The sequence below is a fragment of the Arachis hypogaea genome, chromosome 11, assembly GCF_003086295.3.
Source record: "Arachis hypogaea cultivar Tifrunner chromosome 11, arahy.Tifrunner.gnm2.J5K5, whole genome shotgun sequence".
Taxonomy (NCBI): domain Eukaryota; kingdom Viridiplantae; phylum Streptophyta; class Magnoliopsida; order Fabales; family Fabaceae; genus Arachis; species Arachis hypogaea.
Window position 1 is genome coordinate 84,807,481 of NC_092046.1, and position 26,646 is coordinate 84,834,126.

The 26,646-nt window shown below is 35.5% G+C and overlaps 1 protein-coding gene across 1 annotated transcript; it reads right to left on the minus strand.

Annotated features, from left to right (window-relative positions):
* Positions 1 to 14,537: 14,537 nt before the first annotated feature.
* On the minus strand, positions 14,538 to 20,775 carry LOC112722275 (B-type cell cycle switch protein ccs52A). Its single transcript, XM_025773263.3, has 10 exons — positions 19,840 to 20,775; positions 19,617 to 19,739; positions 19,379 to 19,483; positions 17,305 to 17,484; positions 17,136 to 17,198; positions 16,842 to 17,036; positions 15,929 to 16,030; positions 15,775 to 15,837; positions 15,600 to 15,668; positions 14,538 to 14,944 (listed from the first exon to the last, which is right to left on the minus strand). Exons 1-10 carry the CDS (start codon positions 20,350 to 20,352, stop codon positions 14,891 to 14,893), a joined length of 1,467 nt encoding a protein of 488 aa, XP_025629048.1. The 5' UTR covers positions 20,353 to 20,775; the 3' UTR covers positions 14,538 to 14,890.
* Positions 20,776 to 26,646: the final 5,871 nt, after the last annotated feature.

Consider the following 26,646-nt stretch of genomic DNA (forward strand, 5'->3'; position numbering starts at 1 on the left):
TCAGAATGGACCATCCTGGATATATTCTATGATGGTTTATCTGAGCTATCAAAGATGTCATTAGATACTTCTGCAGGTGGATCCATTCACCTAAAGAAAACGCCTGCAGAAGCTCAAGAACTTATTGACATGGTTGCTAATAACCAGTTCATGTATACTTCTGAAAGGAATCCTATGAATAATGGGACGCCTACAAGGAAGGGAGTTCTTGAAATTGATACTCTGAATGCCATATTGGCTCAGAATTAAATATTGACTCAGCAAGTCAATATGATATCTCAGATTCTGAATGGAATGCAAGCTGCATCCAACAGTACTCAAGAGGCATCTTCTGAAGAAGAAGGTTATGATCCTGAAAACCCTGCAATAGCAAAGGTGAATTACATGGGTGAACCATATGGAAACACCTATAATCCCTCATGGAGAAATCACCCAAATCTCTCATGGAAGGATCAACAAAAGCCTCAACAAGGCTTTAATAATGGTGGAAGAAACAGGTTTAGCAATAGCAAGCCTTTTCCATCATCCACTCAGCAACAGACAGAGAACTCTGAACAAAATACTTCTAATTTAGCAAACTTAGTCTCTGATCTATCTAAGGCCACTGTGAGTTTCATGAATGAAACAAGGTCCTCCATTAGAAATTTGGAAGCACAAGTGGGCCAGCTGAGTAAAAGAGTCACTGAAATCCCTCCTAGTACTCTCCCAAGCAATACAGAAGAAAATCCAAAAGGATAGTGCAAGGCCATTGAAATGACCATCATGGCCGAATCCAAGGAAGAAGGGGAGGACGTGAATCCCAAGGAGGAAGACCTCCTGGGACGTCCAGTGATCAATAAGAAGCTTCCCTCTGAGGAACCAAAGGAATCTGAGACTCATCTAGAGACCATAGAGATTCCATTGAACCTCCTTATGCCATTCATGAGCTCTGATGAGTATTCCTCTTCTGAAGAGAATGAGGATGTTACTAAGGAGCAAGTTACCAAGTACCTTGGTGCAATCATGAAGCTGAATGCCAAATTATTTGGTATTGAGACTTGGGAGGATGAACCTCCCTTGTTCACCAATAAACTAAGTGATCTGGATCAACTGACATTGCCTCAGAAGAAACAGGATCCTGGAAAGTTCCTAATACCTTGTACCATAGGCACCATGACCTTTGAGAAGGCTCTGTGTGACCTTGGTTCAGGGATAAACCTCATGCCCCTCTCTGTAATAGAGAAACTGGGAATCTTTGGGGTGCAAGCTGCTAAAATCTCATTAGAGATGGCAGACAATTCAAGAAAATAGGCTTATGGACAAGTAGAGGACGTGTTAGTAAAGGTTGAAGGCCTTTACATCCCTGCTGACTTCATAATCCTAGATACTGGGAAGGATGAGGATGAATCCATCATCCTTGGAAGACCCTTCCTAGCCACAGCAAGAGCTGTGATTGATGTTGACAGAGGCGAATTAGTCCTTCAATTGAATGAGGACTCCCTTGAGTTTAAAACTCAAGGACATCCTTTTGTAAACATGGAAAAGAGACACAGTAAGCTTCTCTCAAAACAGAGTTAACCAGAGCCCCCACAGTCAAACTCTAAGTTTGGTGTTGGGAGGCCACAACCAAACTCTAAGTTTGGTGTTGAACTCCCATATCCAAACTCTAAGTTTGGTGTTGGGGAGTCTCAACAATGCTCTAAACATCTGTAAGGCTCCATGAGAGCCCACTGTCAAGCTATTGACATTAAAGAAGCGCTTGTTGGGAGGCAACCCAATTTTTATTTATCTAATTTTTATTTCATGTTTTATTAGGTTCATGATCATGTGGAGTCACAAAATAAATATAAAAATTGAAAATGGAATCAAAAACAGCAGAAGAAAAATCACACCCTGGAGGAAGATTTCACTTGCGTTCAAACGCTAGTAAGGAGCATCTGGCTGGCGTTCAACGCCAGAACAGAGCATGTTTCTGGCGTTCAACGCCAGAAACAAGCAGCATCCTGGCGTTCAGACGCCAGAAATGCACAGTGAAGAAGAGCTGGCGCTGAACGCCAAAAACAAGCATCAATTCGGCGTTTAAACGCCAGAATTTCATGCAAAGGCATTTTACATGCCTAATTGGTGCAGGGATGTAAATCCTTGACACCTCAGGATCTATGGACCTCACAGGATCCCCACCTACCTCACCCTCTCTCTCCATTCATGGTCATCCCTTCTGTTTTTCATTTACCACTCACATCCATACACCCACCTACCTTCAAAATTCAACATCTCTTTCCCACCCAATCCCACCCATATGGCCGAATACACACATCCCTCCATCTCCTCCATATCTTCTTCTTCTTCTTCTTCTTCTTCTTCTTCTTCTTCTTCTTCTTCTTCTTCTTCTTCTTCTTCTTCTTCTTCTTCTTCTTCTTCTTCTTCTTCTTCTTCTTCTTCTATTCTTTCTTCTTTTGCTCGAGGGCGAGCAACATTCTAAGTTTGGTGTAGTAAAAGCATAGCTTTTTTGTTTTTCCATAACCATTAATGGCACTTAAGGCCAGAGAAACCTCAAGAAAGAGGAAAGGGAAGACAATTGCTTCCACCTCTGAGCCATGGGAGATGGAAAGATTCATCTCATAAGCCCATCACTAAGAAAAGGATGGAGCAAGCAAGAAAACCCATTCATGGATCTCAAGAGACACATGAAGCTCATCACCATGAGATCCCGGAGATGCCTCAAATGCATTTTCCTCCACAGAACTATTGGGAGCAAATCAACACCTCCCTAGGAGAATTAAGTTCCAACATGGGACAATTAAGGGTGGAACATCAAGAGCACTCCATCATCCTTCATGAAATTAGAGAAGATCAAAAAGCAATGAGGGAGGAGCAACAAAGACAAGGAAGAGACATAGAAGAGCTCAAGGACATCATTGGTTCCTCAAGAAGGAAACGCCACCATCACTAAGGTGGATTCATTCCTTGTTCTTACATTCTCTGTTTTCCGTTTTTTATGTTAAGTGCTTATCCATGTTTGTGTCTTATTACATGATCATTAGTAGTTAGTAACTGTGTCTTAAAGTTATGAATGTCCTATGAATCCATCACCTCTCTTAAATGAAAAATGTTTTAATTCAAAAGAACAAGAAGTACATGAGTTTCGAATTTATCCTTGAACTTAGTTTAATTATATTGATGTGGTGACAATACTTTTTGTTTTCTGAATGAATGCTTGAACAGTGCATATGTCTTTTGAAGTTATTGTTTAAGAATGTTAAATATGTTGGCTCTTGAAAGAATGATGACAAGGAGACATGTTATTTGATAATCTGAAAAATCATAAAAATGATTCTTGAAGCAAGAAAAAGCAGCAAAGAATAAAGCTTGCAGAAAAAAATAGCGAAAAAAATAGAAAAAAAAAAGAGAAAAAGCAAGCAGAAAAAGCCAAAGCTCTTAAAACCAAAAGGCAAGAGCAAAAAGCCAATAGCCCTTAAAACCAAAAGGCAAGGGTAATAAAAAGGATCCAAGGCTTTGAGCATCAGTGGATAGGAGGGCCAAAAAGGAATAAAATCCTGGCCTAAGCGGCTAAACCAAGCTGTCCCTAACCATATGCTTGTGGCGTGAAGGTGTCAAGTGAAAACTTGAGACTGAGCGGTTAAAGTCAAGGTCCAAAGCAAAAACAGAGTGTGCTTAAGAACCCTGGACACCTCTAATTGGGGACTTTAGCAAAGCTGAGTCACAATCTGAAAAGGTTCACCCAATTATGTTTCTGTGGCATTTATGTATCCAGTGGTAATACTGGAAAACAAAGTGCTTAGGGCCACGGCCAAGACTCATAAAGTAGCTGTGTTCAAGAATCAACATACTGAACTAGGAGAATCAATAACACTATCTAAACTCTGAGTTCCTATAGATGCCAATCATTCTGAACCTCAATGGATAAAGTAAGATGCCAAAACTATTCAAGAGGCAAAAAGCTACAAGTCCCGCTCATCTGATTGGAGCTATGTTTCATTGATAGTTTGGATTTTATAGTATATTCTCTTCTTTTTATCCTATTTGATTTTCAGTTGCTTGGGGACAAGCAACAATTTAAGTTTGGTGTTGTGATGAGCGGATAATTTATACGCTTTTTGGCATTGTTTTTAGTAGGATCTAGTTACTTTTAGGGATGTTTTTATTAGTTTTTATGTTAAATTCACATTTCTGGACTTTACTATGAGTTTGTGTGTTTTTCTGTGATTTCAGGTATTTTCTGGCTGAAATTGAGGGACTTGAGCAAAAATTAGATTCAGAGGTTGAAGAAGGACTGCTGATGCTGTTGGATTCTGACCTTCCTACACTCAAAGTGGATTTTCTGGAGCTACAGAACTCAAAATGGCACGCTTCTAGTTGCGTTGGAAAGTAGACATCCAGGGCTTTCCAGAAATATATAATAGTCCATACTTTGGCTGAGTTTAGATGACGTAAAAGGGCGTTGAACGCCAGTTCTACGCTACTGTCTGGAGTTAAACGCCAGAAACACGTCACAAACCAGAGTTGAACGCCAGAAACACGTTACAACCTGGCGTTCAACTCCAGAAAGAACCTCTGCGCGTGTAACATTCAAGCTCAGACCAAGCACACACCAAGTGGGCTCCGGAAGTGGATTTATGCATCAATTACTTACTTCTGTAAACCCTAGTAGCTAGTTTATTATAAATAGGACTTTTTACTATTGTATTATCTATCTTGGGACGCCTAGTTCTTAGATCATGGGGGCTGGCCATTCGGCCATGCCTGGACCTCTCACTTATGTATTTTCAAACGGTAGAGTTTCTTCACTCCATAGATTAAAGTGTGGAGCTCTGCTGTTCCTCATGAATTAATGCAAAGTACTACTATTTTTCTATTCAATTCAACTTATTCCTCTTCTAAGATATTCATTCGCACTTCAACATGAATGTGATGAACGTGACAATCATCATCATTCCCCCACGAACGCGTGCCTGACAACCACTTCCGTTCCACCTTAGATTGAATGATTATCTCTTGGATCTCTTAGTCAGAATCTTCGTGGTGTAAGCTAGATTGATGGCGGCATTCATGAGAATCCGGAAAGTCTAATCCTTGTCTGTGGTATTCCGAGTAGGATTCTGGGATTGAATGACTGTGACGAACTTCAAACTCGCGAGTGCTGGGCGTAGTGACAGACGCAAAAGGATGGTGAATCCTATTCCAGTATGATCGAGAACCTCAGATGATTAGCCGTGCTGTGACAGAGCATTTGGACCATTTTCACAAGAGGATAGGATGCAGCCATTGACCACGGTGATGCCTTCAGACGATTAGCCATGCAGTGACAGCGTATCGGACCATTTTCCAGAGAGGATGAAAAGTAGCCATTGACAATAGTGATGTCCTTACATAAAGCCAGCCATGGAAAGGAGTAGGACTGATTGGATGAAGACAGCAGGAAAGCAGAAGTTCGGAGGGACGAAAGCATCTCTATACCTTTATCTGAAATTCTCACCAATGATATACATAAGTATTTCTATCTTTATTTTCTGTCTATTTATTATTTATTTTCGAAAACTCCATAACTATTTTATATCCGCCTGACTGAGATTTACAAGGTGACCATAGCTTGCTTCATACCAACAATCTCCGTGGGATTGACCCTTACTCACGTAAGGTTTTATTACTTGGACGACCCAGTGCACTTGCTGGTTAGTTGTATCGAAGTTGTGAATGAAAAACAATTTATTAAGACGTGCGTACAGAGATTTTGGCGCCGTTGCCTGAGATCACAATTTCATGCACCACAAAGCAAACAAGCAACAAAAAGGGCATGGAAGAAAGCAAGGGGAAGCAACGTTGGAGCTAAAGTTGGTGCTCCAATGTTGCCTCAAACGTTATACTCAAGAGGTGCATAGTTGGAGCCAAAGTTGGTGCTCCAACTATGCCTCAAACATTAGCCAAGAAAGGTGGATAGTTGGAGTCATAGTTGGACCTCCAACTATACCTCCAACTACAAAAGAAGGCAACGTTTGAGCCAAAAGTTGGACCAGAAACATCACCCTAAACGTCGCCATGAGGAAGGCCATAGTTGGAGCCATAGTTGGACCTCCAACTATGCCTCCAACTACTCATTTAAGAAGACCATAGCTGGAGCCATAGTTGGACCTCCAACTATGCCTCCAACTACTCATTCAAAAGGGCCATAGTTGGAGTCATAGTTGGACCTCCAACTATGCCTCCAACTACTCATCCAAGAGGCCATAGTTGGAGCCATAGTTGGACCTCCAACTATGCCTCCAACTACAACTATGATGTGCAACGTTGGAGCTAAAGTTGGTGCTCCAACGTTGCTGGCAATGTCAAGGTGAAGGGGTGCCAACGTTGGAGGGAACGTTGGGGGTCCAATGTTACCTCCAACGTGCATGATGAATTTGAAGTTTTTGGGATTGTAAAATCATGCATCAACGCATACGCATGACCCACGCGTACGCATGGGTGAAGATTTTAGCCAAATGGCGCGCACACGTGACCCACGCGTACGCGTGGGTGGGCTAACGTTTGTGCTCAAACGTTAGGTCCAACGTTGAGTCCAACGTGCGAGATAAATTTCAAGAATTTGGGGTTGGAAAAAGTGCATTGATGCGTACGCGTGACCCACGCGTACGTGTCGGTGAAGATTTTGGACAAATGGCACGCACGCGTGACACACGCTTACGCGTGGGTGGGCTAACATTTATGCGCAAACATTGGGTCCAACGATGAGTCCAACGATGGGTCAAACTTCAGGGCCAACGTCCCAGCCTTAATAGGCCAAGTTTGACCCAACGTTTGAGCTCAAACGTTGAACTCCAACGTGAGCTTCAACATCAATCCAACTTCAATGAAAAAGGCACCCATGCAGAGTATGAACATTAACTCCTGATGCACCACTATTTCGTGGTGCATTTTATGCTAAATTGAAGGGATTTTATCACCTTTTCTCACACTTATTCAATGAAATAGCATGGTTTCATAATTTCTCCTTAATTTGTGCTTAAGAGTGACAACATGCTTTTTAGGCCTTTAATTTGCTAATTTTAATTCACCTTTGATTCCACTAGATGCCTTGATGTATTTATTAGTGAATTCAGGTTGAAAAGGCTAGGAATAGATCAAATGAGTGAAGAGAAAAGCATGGAAAGTGGAGAAGTCATGGAAAATCAAGGATTGGGAGTGCATTCATTGATGCGCACTCGTGGAACGACGCGTACGCATGGGAAGTAAAAATGCCAATCGACGCGTACGCGTGATCCATGCGTACGCATCGCAACTCGCACGTGACCTCATTAAAGTAAAAACACTGGAGGGATTTCTAAGCTTCTCAGGCCCAGATCCAACTCATTTTCTGAGCCTATTACATGTAGAATTGAGGACGAGTCAGGGGGAAAACACATAGTTGAGTTTTATCATGCTTTAGTTAGTTTCTAGAGAGAGAAGCTCTCTCTTCTCTCTAGAATTAGGTTAGATGTAGATTAGGATTTCCTAGATCTAGGTTTAATTCATGCTTTGATTTACTTTTCCTCTTTAATTTCTTGTTCCTCTACCCTTGCTTTCTTAGTTTAGCATTTTACTTCTTGTATTTGTTTACTTTGTTGTTGATGCACTCTTGTTTCTTTTATTTTTCTTTAATGCAATTTATATTTCATGTTCCTTTATTGTTGATTTGAGTTGTTGTTGTTAATTTCCTTGCAATTTCTAATTGTAGATTTACATTTCTTGCAATCTTATCTTGCTTTCCTTTTATGCCTTCCAAGTGTTTGACAAAATGCTTGGAAGGATGTTAGAGTAGATTTTTGTGTTCTTGGCTTGGGATGGTAACTTAGGTGAAATTGAGTTGCTAATGTCCAAGTCTTGATAATTAGTGTCCATTGACACTAGCTTCCACTAAGTTAATTAGTGAGGTGGCTAGAACTTATGGATTAGGATTGATGTAGCTCATTTGACTTTCCTTCACTTGTTAGAGGATAACTTAATGAGATTGATCCTTACAATTATCATATTGTGGTTAGTGACAAGGATATAGATCCTTAACCATCAACCCTTGCCAAGACCTTTTATCATTTGAGTTTCATTTACTTTCTTGTCATTTATCTTTCATGTCTCTTATTCAAAATCCCAAAAACACTTTGCCATAACCAATAACAAGAATACTTCCCTGCAATTCTTTTGAGAGACGACCCGAGGTTTAAATACTTCGGTTATTTTTATTGGGGTTTGTACTTGTGACAAACAAATTTTTGATTGAGGAATTGTTTGTTGGTTTAGAACAATACTTGCAATGAGATTTCATTTGTGAAATTCTAAACCACATAAAAATTCTCTTCATCAAAATGCCGCCGTTGCCGGGGAATTTCAAATGTGTGCCTTGTTATTGGTTACTGTATATATGTGAATAGTGTGAATATTTTTCTCTTTTGTTGGTTTGCTTGTTTGAGTTAGTAGTTAGATTCTATCTCCTTATTTTTGTCCTTTTTGTTTTAGTCTTTTCACTATGAATTCTCATCCATTTGACTATGAGTTTGGTTACAATTATGTTGTAGGGAATGAAAGCTTCAATGAGGATATGCATCAAGGATGGAACAATCAAGGTTGGGAGGAGCCTCAAGCTTATGGACAACCTTGTAACAACCTCCTCCGGTCTCTTATGGGTATAATTCCACTCCTAATGCATATCAATCCAATAGCTATAGTGGACCCCTTGTAGTTACCAACAAGTCCCACCATATGCCTATGAACCTCATCCTCAACATAGCCCTCAACCATACTCACAAGCTCCTTTTTATCAAACCCCTTCCTATGACCCTTATCCATCATATAGCCAATCACCCTTACCTCATCCTTGTGACCATTATGTTAGAAAATCCATAGAGCCACCACATCAATACGCCCAAGAACCACAAATTCCATACACACCACCTCCATACCCTTACCAAGAAGAACTACCTTCCTATCATGAAACCTTTCTCCAAAATAATAAACCCTCCTATCCACCCCAAGCCCCAATGGATGATTCTCTCACTTAGCTACTTCAAGGACAAAGGGAGGTGCTAGAATTCACGGCCGCCTTAGATGCAGTGGTAAACCGATTGGCCTCCCAATGCTTGAACACTCAAGGAACTCCCATGGCCACATGTGGAGAATCATTTGAAGAGCATAGTATGAAGGAGAGATTGGAAACTCTGGTGGAAAATGAGGAATGTTGCTTTGTGTTAGAACAATTGGAGGAACCTATAGTTGTTAAAGAAGAGGAAGAAGTGGTGGAAGACTTAGGAGATGCGAAACCTCCTTGGGAACCTAGAGTGGAAGAAAACCCTTCCAAGAAGATTGAATTTGATGTTAAGGAGGAAAGTGCACAACCTCCAAAGCATATTCCGTATGAAGACTTGGATGGGATAGAGCAAGAATTGAGTTCCCTTGGTGATGAAGATCACGCATCAAACCTTCTTGGTGGTGAATCCTTTGAACCTGAAGAACCTTCTCCCGGTGAATTTGAAAGCAATGTGGAGGTAGATTTCTCTCATCCTCCCATTTATGATTTGAGTGATGGAGAAGAGTTAGGTGAAATTGATGAGTAAAGGATTGAAACTGAAAAATCTTGTGAAGAGGTGGAAGTCCTTAGAAAAAGAAGGATGGGAGTTGAATACGCTTTGTCAAGATCCTTGGAAGCTTCTTTGCCTAGGTTGTCATCTACTCCTACATTTGAGTGGGTGAAATTCATCTCTATTAGCTTTATTATACCACTCGAATATGGCTTGCTTGAAACGGATGGTCAACTCAGGGAATTTTGTGGGATGAAGCGCAAGAGAAGGATGTTTCGTGGTTGGCATTGCAAATCAAGGCTCATTTTGGTTGACACATCAAAGATGAGATACAAAGGTTGGGCTAGTGCTCAATTAGGTGGGTCCAGAAGGAGAATTTGGCACTTCATTGAGAATTCATCTTGCTCACCACCCGAATGGACAAATGATGATCAATTTAAAGACATGTGTCAAAACAAAGTGTGGGATCCCGGATCGCACAAGGAGAATCAACTTTGGGAACTCAGGGTTTGTAAAGAACTCCATCAAAGCTTGGTCACATTAATTTTGAAGAATGGATCTCATTGGAAGTCCAAGCATTGGTGGATGTTCAACGATGGCTTCAAGCACAAGCCACCTTGATGAGGAGCTCCCCATAAGTCCAACTTAAGGACAATAAATAAAAGTGCTAGGTGGGAGACACTCCACCATGGTAACATCTTTCCTTTTTCTCTTTTGTGAATATTGGTAGAATTAGTTTAATTTCATGTTTTGATTGATTTGTTGAGTTTTGTTGATAGTCTAGTATGTTAAATAAGGTTTTAAGGTGTTTTGGTAGTTGTTTAGAGGTTTGGAATGCTTGGTTTGGTGCAAGAACTTGGAAAAAATTTGAAAAATAGAGCACCAACCCACACGTACGCGTCACCCACGCGTATGCGTGATGCAAGCTTTTTCGACCATCCATGTGCACGCGTTACCCACGCGTATGCATGGATTCAAAATTCCCACCTCCATACAAAATCCAGAGAGTTGTGCCTACTTCATGCCAACTTTGTGCGCGAGGCACAACTCTGGCCACGCGTACGCATCACCTCACGCGTACGCGTCACCTCTCTGAATAACCCATCACGCGTATGCGTCGCTTCCATTTCACCACCCCATGCGCACGCGTGGATCGCCCTTCTTCACCACTCTTCTTTTCTTCTCTTCTTTCCATTTCTTTCCTTTTTTTCTATTCTCTTCTCTTCTTCCCTTCTCTTACCCATCATCCCACACTACTATGCACCATTAACCATTAGTTAGTTCAGTTAGTTAGTTATTTAGTTAGTTTCATTTTTTGTTTAATTCTTTGTTTTTCATTATAAGTGTTGGATTATTAATTTTGTTTACTGTTTATTGCTGCTGATTGTTGATGAGATGTTAGTTTAACATCATTGTTGTTAATTGTCATTGTTGAATTTCATTGTTGAGGTTATATTTTGCTACTTGGTTTTGAGTTTCTTTGTTGAACAATTGTGAATATCAAGTGAATGACATTGCCTTCAAGCATGTTAAATCTTTTTGAATTACATGATTTGTCCACCATGTGATTTGAACCATTTTCTTTGAGTAGGCAATTTCTTGACGAATGTCATGCATTTATCTTAATGCGTTGTATTTCTAGATCATATGCATCCATATGTTTTTGGCTTGAATGTTTTCATTCTTCTTTATTGCTTGTTTGGTTGTCTTAGCCTACAAGTTTAGAGCATCTCAAGCACATTAGGATGAGTGAAGTGCATGTTCTTTTTTGGTAACTGTGACATAGCTTTTTATATTAGTATGTGTGTTATAAACCGCGTGCAACTTAGAATACACACTTACCTTTTATCCATGTCACACTAATTCACTGACTTCATTCTAGTGATTATTACCTTATTCCAACAATGCATGCTTCCTTGATTTTGCATTTACTTTTCTTACTATCCTGTCTTCTATTTTCAGGATGAGTCATTATAAGCTAAAACGGAAGCGGGACAAAGAATATGCAGCAGCCGGTTGATCCACCAGCTAAAGGTGGCAATCCGGCAAGTCGCCATACCCCCTTGCTATCCTTTGAATGCACCGAGGATGGTGCAAACTTTTAAGTGTGGGGAGGTCATCTGACCAATCGGTGTTTTTGAGTGACAAATTTCTAATCCCAACACTTTTGCATTTCATTTTTAGTCTTTTAGGATTTTTAGTTGTACTTGCTTATTTTGCATATAATAATAAGCTTAGTCAAAATAATGAAATTTTTCCAAGAAATTTATCTATAGGGCAACCCCCCAATTGATTTGAGTAAAACTTTTTCATTGAACTTACTTGAATTATATCTTGTGGAACGTGTTTTGAGCTAAGAACACAAGCATGTGAGATTTGAGCCTAATTGTCTGGTTACATCTTATAACCACTTTATTTCCTTCTTGTGTGCATTATTCTCTTTCTATGATTGTAATATTTGATTTGTTTGATTCTTTATGTCCATTATTTCGTGTAAACATGCATTTATATGATTTAGGCCATTGTTTCTTTGAGCTCACTTACCCAAATAAGCCTACCTTCTATCCTCCATTGTTAGCCAATTTTGAGCCTACGATTAACCCACTTGTTCTTAACTTTAGCACGTTACAAGCCTTGAAGCAAAAAACAATAAATGTCCTTAATTTGGATCTTTGATTAGCTTAGGCTAGTGAGTGTGTGTATCATTTAAGTGTGGGAAAACTTGGGACATTGGTTGAGAAAAATGTGTGTTTTGTATTTCTATTGAAAATATTGGGAATTGGGTACATAATCATGTGTTAATTAAATATAAAACCCATATACATTGATACTTTTGTATATACTTTATTGAAAAAAGAAAAAAATGATGATAAAATAATATATATATATATGAAAAGAAAAAAGAATAGAAAAAGAAAGAAAAAAAAGCAATAAAAAGGGGAAAAAATGCCCCAAAGCGAAGTCCAATAATAATTAATGCATATGAGTTGTGATAAAAAAGAAGAATGCATGAGTGTGTGAAAAAGTAAAAAATTGGTAGTTAGGTTTGTTTAGAATTGTATAGGTTGTTATATAAGATTAGGTGGAAAGTTTAAGCTTATTAAAGATTCAAATATCAAGTCCACTTGACTATATGCATCTTACCTTGACCCTAACCCCATTACAACCTATGGAAAAGACCTCATGATAATTGTATGCATGCATGAATAATTGTTGATTGTTAGATGAAAAACAAATCTTGGAAAGCATGATTAGTGGAGAATTGAGTGAATCAACCCCATACACTTGAGTGATTAGAGCGGATACACATCCGGTGAGGGTTCGATTGCTCAATTACATGTTTTCACCTAGAATCATCACTTTTCTTGCAAGTTTGCAAAAATCTTTCAATAACTCAAGTCAATTGTGGGTTTGGCTTGGTTGTTAATACCTCTAGCCCTTATGCTTATATATGCTTTCTTGGAAATTGATTTGTTTTGACCAAGTAGTTGCATTCATTTAGATAGTTGTATATAGATAGGTTGCATTTAGTTAGTTTGCATTTAATAAATATTGATACCCTTTGTCTCTTTCTTGGTTTAGCATGAGGACATGCTATGGTTTAAGTGTGGGAAAATTTGATGCACCACAATTTCGTGGTGCATTTTATGCTGAATTGAGGGGATTTTATCACCTTTTCTCACACTTATTCAATGAAATAGCATGGTTTCGTAAATTCTCTTTAATTTGTGCTTAAGAGTGAAAACATGCTTTTTAGGCCTTTAATTTGCTAATTTTAATTCACCTTTGATTCCACTAGATGCCTTGATGTGTTTGTTAGTGAATTCAGGTTGAAAAGGCTAGGAATGGATCAAAGGAGTGAAGAGAAAAGCATGGAAAGTGGAGAAATCATGAAAAATCAAGGATTGGGAGTGCATTCATCGACGCGCACGCGTGGAACGACGCGCACGCGTGAATATGAGGTCGCATGGTGACGCGTACGCGTGATATGACGCGTACGCGTGGGAAGTAAAAATGCCAATCGACGTGTATGCGTGACCCATGCGTACGCGTTGCAGCTCGCACGTGACCTCATTAAAGTGAAAACGGTGGGGGCGATTTCTAAGTTTCCCAGGCCCAGATCCAACTCATTTTCTGAGCCTATTACATGCAGAATTGAGGAAGAGTGATGACAAGTCATCTTAGGTTAGTTTCACAAGCCTTTTTTTAATCTATTATAATTGGTTTTTATGCATTCCTTAGGCAATAAGTAAGTGTTTGGATGAGAAATTCATGCTTATCTTGATTCAATCGTATTGTTAATTTTATGCATTATCATGAGATTTATGCAAGAATTATAACCTTATTTCACAGACATATTAAACCCTAGTATCATTATAAATCCATTTAGTCTCCATTCAATCATTGACAACAAATGCAACCAAAACACTCTTGTTCGAAACTATCTACTTGGATACCCTTCATTAACAAAAAATCTAAATAACTTTGTCATAGAGTCAATGGAAGGAGAGAAACCATATCTAAGGCAACTCTAGGCAAACTAACTACACAAGACCATTCCTTTGGCGAACTAACTACACAAGACCCTTTCTTTAGACAACTCGCAATCGCCCTACTCTCTTTTCTTCAAGAATAGCGTCCTCGTTTTCAATTTTGGCATGAAGCAGTGTCATATTGGTTTCTAAAACGTGGTTAATTGATGAATTATGAGTTTTCAATTATTTATTATACAAATAAATTTATGTGATTTATGTGACTTTACACAACCAAGACAAATACCAGCGATTCTTTGTTTTTTCTTTTTGGTGACAGATTCTTTCTTATGTTATCGTAGGCAGCAACCAAAGCCATTCGGTCCACTTAATATAGTTAATCCATCTCGCAAAACACACACCCGTGTCGGCCTATCACTAAGCAAGTTGAATTTTTCTACTACCCTTTCATTGGAAATAACAGTAAGTTGCCTATAGTTGATCCACAGAATTTCAAAATAACTTTCTAAAACAATAAAAATAATTGCATTAGGGGAAAAAAATTGTCGTTACACCTCTCCTGAGAAAGAATAGTTATATACAAAGGCCGTTACAATCCCCTTAGCACATTTATAAATCTAAGTCAAGAAAATGACTCCTTTTATTTTCTTCTTTTTAAAATAAAATGGGACTTCGCATGAAAGGCAGGGATATCACACCATCAGCATTCAGCAGCCATACCACCTTTCTGATAAGTATAAATCTGCTCTGTTTTCTTCACACGCGAAGTTTTTCCAGAATGCTGTTCTCTTCTAAGCTTGCTTTCTCACAACAATCAAAAAATGTAACATAAATAGGTCAAAACGGCAGGTGCAATCACCTTATAATTGTTCTTCCGAGAGATGAAGCTCCAATTTCACTCTCAGTATTCTGCAACAATAGCCACATACATATATCAATAATTTAACAGAAACAGTGGGAAAAAAAAAAAAACAATTGTCATCTATGTCTATATATAATACTCTATGCATGAAATACTCTATACATGAACTAACGAACTACCAAACTGAATTCATCACTAGAGCACCTTACTCAAGTTGGTAGGAATAGTTGTTAAACCATCTCTGAAACATTTTTAGTGTTTACTAATAATGTAGCTATATGAATTATCACCAATATATATATATATATGAAACCAATGAAGTTAAAAGTGATTGACAAGAAATTTCACATTAAATTTGTGGCAATATATAGGTATGGTTCTGGTTAAATCAATTTGACAATTAGTTAATCACAACAACAAAAATAATCGTAAGACTTGGTGGACAGGTGGCAGTCATTTTCAAGAATGCAGAACTCAATTACAAGTCATTCTCAAAGAACAAAGACATCATAATGAAACGGAAATGATATTGCGGCCTTTAGCTAAAATCACATTAAAGTGATTTTCATGTATCCTCAGTCATATATAAGGGAATAGAGACAATTCTAAGTATGATTAACACTAATATCTTCACAAATGTAAATAGGGAACTGTGGATAGTAGAACAATTTATTCCCCTCTATCTTCTAATGAATAAGTTACCTGTGATTTAGGGGAAGGAAATACATTCCAAAATCTAAGTGTTTCATCTCCAGCTCCAGTTACAATAGTCTGAAACAGTAGAACCCCTCATGAATAAAAACACAGTAATAAAAAATATTTCGTAATTCCAGCTTAATCAGTCATGTAGAAGAGGTTGAAAGGACAACTGAAATACCTGCCCATCTGGAGAGATGGCAAGATAAAGAACTCTATATGTATGACCTGTAAGAGTTGCTAACTGCAGCAAAAGACATCGAAATGGTCAAATAAATTTGTTTACATTAACTAAAAATATGAGATATAACTTGTCACGTATTATATTGTTTTACCTTCGACATGGTCGGGTATCTCCAAACTATTATCTGATTCTGGGAGTATCCATGTGTGCTTACCAATTCATTGACATTTTTTGACCAAACAAGATTACAAACCTGCCATATACATCAGTTTACATCATTTTATTTGTGGTTATAAAAGAAAAAAATCATAGCAGGATGGACACTTTATCCTGATCTCAATATATGAAGACAAATACCACAAAATCTGAAAACAATTTTTGATTAAGTCAAATGAAAACTCACAGTTATGAAAGGTCACTGACCAGAATTTATTTTTATTAGGAAATTTATTGACAACTTTATAATTGTGTAAGGAACACTACATTGAAGTTACTTTACTTGTAATGTCTCCCCTATTCCGAAATCATAAAGCAAATCATGATATTCATTGTACCCCATGGATTGTTCATCTTATTCCACTAGTTTGGATCCCATAGTTATGATATACGTGAACTAGAGAAGTATCGAAGTAATACAGTCACCTATAAGCCTTCCCTAGACAAGGTAAGCTTTTAAAGATTTGTTGGCATGGTGTCTAAGCTTTGTTGACTAAGCAGCATAGAATTTGAACATCATGATCCCATTATATAAAGATTTCTGAACATGGAAAAAATGAGCGTATGCAATGTCCATTCTTTAAACAACAGCTGTGAAACTGGCTATATAAACTAAGCACACAAAATGGTATCTCTTAGCAAAATCTAGTGTAAAAAACTACCATAGCCTAATACATATCTACCCCCACATGCAAAATCTACTAAGATTGCCCTAACGGAGAGCCATATCCAACTTGGGGTCCATATTTCTGAACCAAGTTACTGGACTCTTTTCTAACCCAGTCACCATTTTAGCATTTAGAATAGGGTTTTCAAAAGTAACTTGCAGGTTCCAAGTGTCGTTTTACCTGACTTCCAGTGTCCATACAACTTAAGTGTGAGTTTGTGGTTGTATTCCAGAATCGAATACATCGATCTGCAGTTCCTCCTCCTGATGCAAGAAGTCCATGAATATGAGGAGACCATGCAATCGCTTTAACAGCTGCTGTATGCTCACAATACTTAAGGACAGGCTGGGTTGAATGTTGATTCCAAACAAACAGCTGCAAATCCAAGAAATAATATGAATACCAGTGAACAAGAGGTAAAAGATAAGAACAATTGGATATCTCATAAAAATGATAAAGTTTGCAATTGCATACTCTGTTGTCATTTCCTCCAGATGCTAACTCACGGTTATCATATGACCACTTCAGTCCACAAACCTAAACCATAATTGAAAAAAAAAATCAGTATTATGTAGAATAGCATACCACGTACAGTAGTTTGGTTAGACCAGAAAAAGCTTGAGTGGGAAAAAAAGTGTCTCACCTCTGATTTGTGCCCCGAAAGTTTACTGACAAAATCTTCCTGTGCTCTTATATCTCGTTGATATATATTCTTATCCCGGCCACCTGAGGACAAAAGAGAAGAACTCCAGGCCAAGGCTCCAACACGTAAACGATGACCCTCCATCGATCTTATCTTCTTACATCGAGCTGCATCCCAAATCTACATGGATATTAGTCAGATGCAGGCACGGCTAGCTTTGGTATAGAAAGAGAGCATATAAAAGTTCATAACAGAGATAAAGGGAACTCAGCAAGTTACAGGGATCGATGTAGGAAATAAAGACATAATAACCCCAAACAGTTAAGTTAAAGTCAACTAGACTCCAAGATTCTTGGAAGTTTTTTGGATGAATCAGTCTAATTGAAGTTACCAAATTTGAAGCCACTGTTTCTTTGATCCACTGTTGTGAAAGGATAAGTTTTCTAGATCTGTAGAATCTCAAAGGTGACAAGTTAAGATCATGAATTATAATTATTCAATTAACAGTTTAACACACACATTACCATACTTAATATTTTCCACCATAGACAGTATAGATGAGAAAGCTTATTGATCCATTTGTTAAATAATACACTGACACACAAGTCGCACGTCAGCTGGTAGCAACTTGCAACACAAACTCTAGACACAGTAAACTCTCTCCCTTCTTATCAGCCTAGCATTTACGAGCAGAATCCAGTCAACATTAATTAATATTGAAGATTACTATGACTATACATGAGTAAGGAATGACTGCTCTTTTAAACCAAATCAGGTTTGACAGAGGAGCATGAGTTGTATATAACCCACTTTACAGTGGAGGCTCTCCCTCAACCTAGCTTTCTGGAGAGGGTTATCTTGAACAGCTGACTCATGGAGTTGCATGAATAGCAGCATCTAAGTCGTGTACAATCAGACCAATGTCAACCAAATGACCTAATATCAGAAAGTACCCTTTATAATAAATAGTTTTCTGGCATTATAGCACCCTTTTAGTTCAAAGGGTGCAATGAAGCCAAATAAATTCCTTAAAAAGAGGGGAAAGGAACTATCTGATCCCTTCTTTGGATGTATTACAATCAAGGAAGGAAAGAATGATGTGAAGAACAGATAAAAGCAACAGAAACAGGCACAGCACAACACAACACAACATAACACAACATGAGCTAGGACATGGAGGCATGACAAGAACTAAAATTCAAGGACAAGGCATGGCATAAACATTATATGAAAGAAATAGAGATTAGTTCAGAACGCATCTATAGACACAAAACGAAAACATTAATATTAAAAAAATGGCCCATATAGCATTAAAAGTGATGAGTTCTCTATAAAGTATTTTAGCTTAACATAATTTTCTCTCCTTAATATAGTGAAAATATTTCCTTTCCATTCTACATAATTTAGAAAATTATAAAGTTAATTGCTTTAACTTTGATACTGGTTTCCTTGTTAAAGCTAATAAAACACCCAGGAATGCTCAAATCCTCTAGAGAAGCTGAGTTCAGCTTCAGGATGTCTGGCCATTAATTGGCATCCTTCTGTAGCTATATATTCAACCACATCCAATCCACTACAGCTTGTTCTTGATTTCTTGATATTTGTTTTGACCTAATGAAAGATTGCATCTTCATCTTCAAACTTTGCGCTGATGCTCATTTACTTTTTGCCAAATTTCATTCTTCCCTGGAGATGGTGTCATACCAAACAAATTGAAGTCTCAACTTTTAAAAAAATGCTAATCAACCACAACTACAATGCTAAATGATTATGGTGCTATTTTGCTAGTCTCTGCCTGCAAGCTATCACATGTAATCACCATTCGTATACAGAAACCTTCCTTCTTAAAGCCGAAAAAGAAAGGGAAAACTATGTTTATTTGAGAGAGACTAGTAGTGGAATCTGAGAGGCGTAGTAAACATCATAACTCTTAAGTAAATCTGAGGGGCTAAGTAAACATCATAACTCATAAGAAACTATGAGCACAAAGGAATTAAAAGAATGGTCGAATCCAATTACTATGAGTACTCATCAAATACACTCCTTTGAATGTGATAAGCACAATAACTCTCACCTGAACTTTTCCATTGCTAGTTCCAACAGCAAGGTGGGTACCCCGTTGAGCCCAGCCAACTGAACAAACGCAGTCGTCAATCCCCAAATCACATAATTTAGTTACCTGCACATAACACCGAACAAAAGAAGAAGATTGCAATTAGCCCCAAAATACCAATCATTTCCTTAACACAATCAAAATTTACAAAAAAGAGAACATGCATTGTTCTGGAACTACATTCAATCAACTCACTCACCTTGCTGCTACACGCATTCCACAAATAAACACAGTTACCAAGACCAACCGCCAGCACGTTGTGCGAAGACCAATCCACCAGATTCAGATAAAAATCGTCTTGCAGCGCAGGCGCGTCTAGAACCTTTAAAAAATTACACCACCAAAATATCAGAATTTCCACATATAATTGAAATAAACGATAGTGAAGGATGTGGCAAAAACAATTAAATTACGAAATTGACCTTATACGGCGACCGAGGAACCTTCCTAGGAGCCTTGACAGGGCTGTGATTAACGCCGGGGACCGCATCGTCGCACATGAACGGCGAAAGCGAATGGAAGGACTGCCGAGTCTCCGTCTTGTACCGGAATATGTTCCGGCTTGAAATCGTCATCACGGAGGCCGACGAGCTCCTCTTCTCTGGTGTCACCGGTACCGGAACTCCGGCGGCGTCGGGTCCGAACAAGGCAGTCTTCAACAGCATGGTGTAAGCACTGGAGCTATCCTCCCTGCCGTCAGCCGCCGGCGGTGAAACTCCCGAGGCGGCGGAGGTCGGCGAAGCAGGTATGTCGAATAAGGCGAACTTGGAGGCAGATCTGCTCGGTATGAACCTGTCGGAGTAGATGGTTCTAGAAGGTGAGCAGTAGTGTGAGGAGTTGATCATTCTGTCCACGTGGCACTTGTTAAAGGTTAGAGAAGAAGCCGGTGGCGGAGATACCGTTGAAGATGAAGACCGTGGTAGTTGATCATCCATCTCAACCTCCCCCCCCCAAAAAAAAAAAAGAAACAAAAGTTGGAGTGTATGTCGTGAATTATTTCTCAGAATAAGAAGTAGAAGAAGAAGAAATCAAAAGTTGAGGACTGGAGGCTGTTAATTTTCCCGGGAAAAAGCAGTAAAAGATAGTACTATTTTTTTCTTTTTTTCCTCTCTCAATTATAGTTTTGTTATTTTTAATAAGATAATAATGAAAAATGCGGTTATTGCCTCGCTTTATGAGATGAAGGCCTTCAGCTTCGGATTCACTTATCTGAAGAAGATGGTGGACCCCTCTGTTTCTGTGTTGTGTGTGTTTCTTTCTCACTTTCTCTCCTCCCAGCATCTCATTCTCATCATTTTATAGTCTTTCACTTCTCTCACTTTCGCTTTTTCTTTTACAAGCAAAGAAGGACATTGAACACATTCTCAACTTGCCGGATTCTATCTTATTTTATTGTTTAAACTTTTAATTGTTATTTTCGTTTCATACCTTGATTAATTAGTAATGAGTTTAGTTCTGGGCACATGTAAAGTTACTATTAATAAAAATTTTAAAATATTTTATTTTAGTAAATGTATAATAAGTATATTAAAAGTTATATTTTATATTTCTTAATTAATAATTTTAATGTGAGTTTTTAAGAAATATGTTAACTAAATCCATTAATAATTTATGGACCAATATTTTTTAGCTTACATGTAACTAATATTTTTAAGAATATAAAACATACATAACGATTTAGTATGTTATTCTATATCTATAGACTTTGTATTATATGTGTATGCGCACATTATATAGAAATTAATTGAATTGTATTGTTATATCTATAGACTTTTTAGTGCATGTTTTCGTATAGAAGTGATGATCAACTTTTTTAGCATGTGAAAATCTAACTTTTGTTTGTTTTGCTTAACATTGGTGTTTGTTGGATTTTCCGTTTATCTTTAATTTATTAGTGATAGCATCTATAGACTCTATAGTGCTACTCATCAAATCAGCATAACTTATAAGGTTTTCTTTATTCTTTTGATATAATATATTGTTGTATTAACAAACAGATAGAACCACATAAAAGAAATAACGAGCTTAAAATTGTAAAATCATCCATTATTTTTAGAATGTATTTAATTTGATGCATTTTACACAGTTATTTAATGATATTTATGCATTTAATTTAGATGAACTTTTTAGTAATATATTTAAAAATTAATTATTTTTCTAAAGTAATAATATATGATTAACTATTTATATAAACTCTTTTATAGCGATAATATATGAAAATTAAATTTCTTTAGAAAACACTACTATAACTATTCAACAACAACAACAACATAAGTAGTGATGATACAACAATTTAGAAAAATAATTTTATTGGTGTAAAATTGGACAAGTTATATAAATAAATCACTTGGGTTTTAATTTTATGAAATTACAATTTTTTAAAATAAGTAACATCTATATTCTAAATTAATTTTATATAAATTATTACATGGTAATGTATTTTAGCACTTACATATAATTCGCTATAAAATATCGCAGATTATATTAAAAAACACAACCATAATTCGCTACAAAGTCTCGCGGATTATAAACAAATTACAAGACATAAATCGCTAGAGAATGTTGCAGTTTATGAACAAATAGGTATATGCATAATCTGCTGCACCCTACAGCAAATTACGAATAGGTGGAGGCATTATATATAGAAAAAGTATTTGTGAAATAGAGTGTCAAATTCACAATAATGTCAAGTAAAGAGAGTTTCTTAGCTCTAGTGCATGACTATGAAAAAATTAAAAAAAAAAACAAAAAACAAAAAAGAAGTGAAATTTACCGATAAAAAAATCCTTAAGTGTCTTTATCCAGTTATTGAATAATACCTTGTCAAATCTAAAAATTAGTATATTATAAAAGTTTGGAGTGTGTAGGACCAAAATAAGTGAAAATACAAATACTAAAATTCTTTATAAAAAATGTCTCCATCATATTCCAAATATGTAAATGCATGTTATATATCTAATATTTTAAATATACAAAAACTATGTTAGGTGAGAATAAAAAATATATAAATTCTAAGTCATGAAAGCTTAAACCATAAATTATTTGTAAAAATATTCTAACCAAATTTCAAAATGCGAATGCTGTTATCTATCCAATCTTTTAAATATACAAAAATTGTAAAAATGTTAGATAAGACAAAATATAAAAGATATATATTTAAATAGCTACAACTAATCTCTTAATGCAATGACAACTCTTATAGTTAAAAAAAAAAAACTAATCTCTTCATTGATCCTTCCAATGACAATGACGTGAGTAATGCCATTCAACCGGTACAAGTGATTTTTTTCTGTTATAGTCCCACTAAAAAGTATGGTCGCCCCAAATTCTCTCTCAACCTCTTCTCTCAGTCCAAAACTTCCCTCTCAATCCAAAAATTTTTCTATCAAGCGAAAGAAGAATCCACTGCTAGCTATCGTAATTTTATAGCAATACAACACATAATCCGCGACAGTCTCTAGCAGATTATGCCTATATCTATTTGTTCATAAACTGTAATACCCTCTAGCTGTTTATGCCTTGCAATTTATTCATAATCTATGAGACCCTGTAGTGAATTATGCTTGTGCGATTTTTAATGTAATTTGTGATACTCTATAGTGAATTACATGTAAATGCTAAAGAGTGGTTTATATAGAATTAGTTTATTAGAACATAGATATAATCTATTTAGAAAAGTTATAATTGCACAAATTTAAAATTCAATTGGTTTATTTATGTAAATTTTCTGGTAAAATTTGTAAATACAATTCTAAAAATATTTCTAGAGCTTTACTTCGTTTCTATTTTTCTAATAAAATATATAAATGATTATATTATTTGTTGACTTGAAAGTTACATTACATGATGATATATATCTCATCAATATGGAAATTGGGAAGGTGATGATGGAATAGTGAAACAATTATAAGTAAAAAAAAAAATTAAGAAAATATTAGCATAAAATAGATAACAATTTGTTAAATTATGATTGTTGTTTGTGGCAGGTAAAAGCATATATGTATGTGTGTGAATGTGGGTGATATCATGAAGGTAGTTATTCTACTTAATCGGCCAGTTGGTGGTTGGGTGGATGGCAGGAAGGAAATGTGAATCATTTTGTCTTAATGTTGAATTGTTTCTAAGATGATGTTATTCTAACTTAGTTAGGTGTGTAATCCCTTGGGGATATTCCTAATTAGGTTGTGTCAATAATTGATTTCGGTGCATTAGTGTTTGTTGTGTGGTACTGGTTTTATTTTATACTTGGTAGGTTCTAAAGATGATTTTGGGTTGCAGTCATCTTTTGTTGTTCTCCTTGGCTTTTCATGTTGACTCACGAGAGTGTTCTATATTAAACCAAGTTGTGCTTGTCCAGATTATTGGAACAATAAATAAATAACTTACAATTAGGTTAAGCTCTAAATAGTTTTGGTCAGGATAGTAAAAATAGGTCGAATTTATCTAATCGATCCGTCAAATTCACCAAAAAAATAGTCAAGCTAGGATTTTGAATCCATCGTAAATGAAAAATTTGCTAAATCCGCCTTGCCGAACTCATGGGCTAGGAAGGACAAGCTCGCCAGGCCAAAAGTTTTTTAGATAAAATTAAAGAGTGATTAATGTTATAAAAATTGACAATCATATAATTTTTAAACATATTTTTTTATTTTTTTGTAATTAATTTATTTATTTTATTTTATACTTATATATTCAAATTATATAATTTATTTCTTAAAATAAAGATAATTTTATTAACGGATATTATTTTAAAAAATTTATTGAAGTTAAAAATTTAGAAGAAAATAATAAAAAAATTGTATTATAATTTGATTTTTTTATTTGTAGTTGATTTTTAATTGTGATTTTTATTAATTTTATTAATTTTTCAAAAATGCTCGTCAATTCACTATAAAGCGGTGCGAGCTAGCATTTTGAGCCTATTTTACACCCGTTTTGCTCCATTAATTTTTTGGACGAGCTACCCGCTTTATCATCCCTAATTTTTGTTGTATATATTTAATTAAAAATAATATTTGTATACTAAAATTAGCTATCAAAATTAATCACCATATATTTATGTACAAATAAATATATATATATATATAAATACATGTGTAGCTTAACTTATTTTTAATCTATATTTTATATTTTAATGTATATTTTATATTTTAGTGTATATATAGCATAGTGATATTTAATATAACTCTTTTTTTACTAGCTTTTATTTAAGTTTTGGACTATAATGAACTCGTTCTCTCTGGAACTAGTTAATGCAAATTAAAGGTTTAATTTACATTCGTTTTAATTAATCATTAAAACTAATTTTAGTAGATTAATAATGTTTAGCAATTAATAAAACCTTCCTAGAATTAGTTTTTATTTAAATATAGGATTTAATTTTATGAACAACCAATATAAATATATTAATTTTATATATGCATTCAATAATAGATTATCGGAAATGTTTGGTAACCAAAGAAAATTAGTAAAAAACAGCCATAATTTACCATATTTAATTTTCATTAATTGTTACAACAATTCTTACTATATCAACAAAAATAATCACTTCCCAAGTTCCCGTACATAGATAACCACAAAAAAGGTGAATTGAAAATACATCAAATTTAAATTCTTGAATGTATACTATTAATCTAATTACATTTTATATCTTTTATATAATTAAAAAAAAGTTAAGCCTCTTTTACAAAATAACAGTGCATGATTCGTGTAGATACATAAATTGTATAAAAAAATTAATTTGATTTGATGACGAAATCTATACGGTTCAAAACATTAAAAAAAAAAAAATAAAAGGGTTAAATTAGATGACTTAACTCATTTTCTGTTGTATTTTCCAGGACGGTTGGTTGAACAATGCTATTTCAGTGAACTAGAAAGACATGATCGAATGCATGCTATGCAATTTGTCTTGTATCAGAAGTTGAGGAAAACAAGTAGTGTTATTTTAATGCATTATAGTTCATCATCCTTCTTTAATTTATGTACCGATTAATGATTTTTTTATCCAATAATCGAGTTTAATTAGATATGAACCTTAATTTATTATTTTTATAGGATTTATTTTAAATATTTGAATTTAATTCTAAATTAATCCAAAATAAATCGGATCAATCTGATATATAATTTTATAAATTTTATATAATAAATTCATAAAATTTATCTTTAAGTATTAAATTATTAAATATTTATAATATTTATATTAAAATAAATTATTTAAAAAAATTACCATATAATTTCACCTCAAAATTTTATAACATTCTAATATTCTATTACTAATTTCATAATGTATTATTAATTTCACCATACCACAAAACATATATTTTAATTATAAAATATAATTTTAAACTAAACCGGATCTAATCCAAATATAATCTGAATCCAATCTAAAAATAATACTAAATAAAAATGACAAATTTGAATCCCACAGAACATGTTTTGGGTCCAAAGCCAAACTTCGAGTCAGATTCGATTTTGAACTCCCTGCTATTGTCCGACCCACATGAATCATGACTACCCTTAAATTTTACTTCAGTTATTAATCCGTTCGGTTTGAAGAATAAATTTTATTATCCTTAAAATAATAAAGAGGTGATATTCTTGAGAAAGGAAAAAAAAAAGTTACTAAGTAGCTAGGAGGGGGAAAGAAACACCGTGTGATTAAATAAAAGGTAGATCACTAGATCATATTAATTATTTTTTCAATTAAAGAAAATGCAAGCAAAAATAGACATAGGGAATAATAAAATGGACTACTGTTACCAAGATGACATATATATATATATATATATATATATATTAGCATGATTTATGCACACCGATAGCAAAAAATTGTAAACATATACATTGTACCAAATAAAAAAAAAGTCAATACAAACATTTCTTCTGTTAAATAGATTAGATACCGGTGGAAACTCATGCACATGGGATTCGATAGTTTTGCCATAAATTAGTAGAGATATCCAGCTATAAGTATTGCGTAGTACAGAAGATATACATTGAGAACTTGATTGATTTACAAGATGCATGGTAAAAGATCCACAATAATAAATAATAAAGTCAATTCAATAATTCTATAGAATATATGTAGTGTTTGTTGTGTGCCAACAAAGGTTTGCTTTATCATACAGTAAGGGAATTAATCTATCACAAATTAAAGTGGTAGTGGTGAATCAGATTCGAATTTCAGCTTTGAACATTTTCTTTTTAAGGTGTTTTGTACATTAATT

Coding starts and splice junctions, on each gene's coding strand:
- LOC112722275 (XM_025773263.3), bottom strand. CDS start 20,352: ATGGATGATCAACTACCACGGTCTTCATCTTCAACGGTATCTCCGCCA. Junction 17,037..17,135: donor CTGGAGGAAATGACAACAGA/GTATGCAATTGC, acceptor TTGGATTTGCAG/CTGTTTGTTTGGAATCAACA. Junction 16,031..16,841: donor GTATGGACACTGGAAGTCAG/GTAAAACGACAC, acceptor TGTATATGGCAG/GTTTGTAATCTTGTTTGGTC.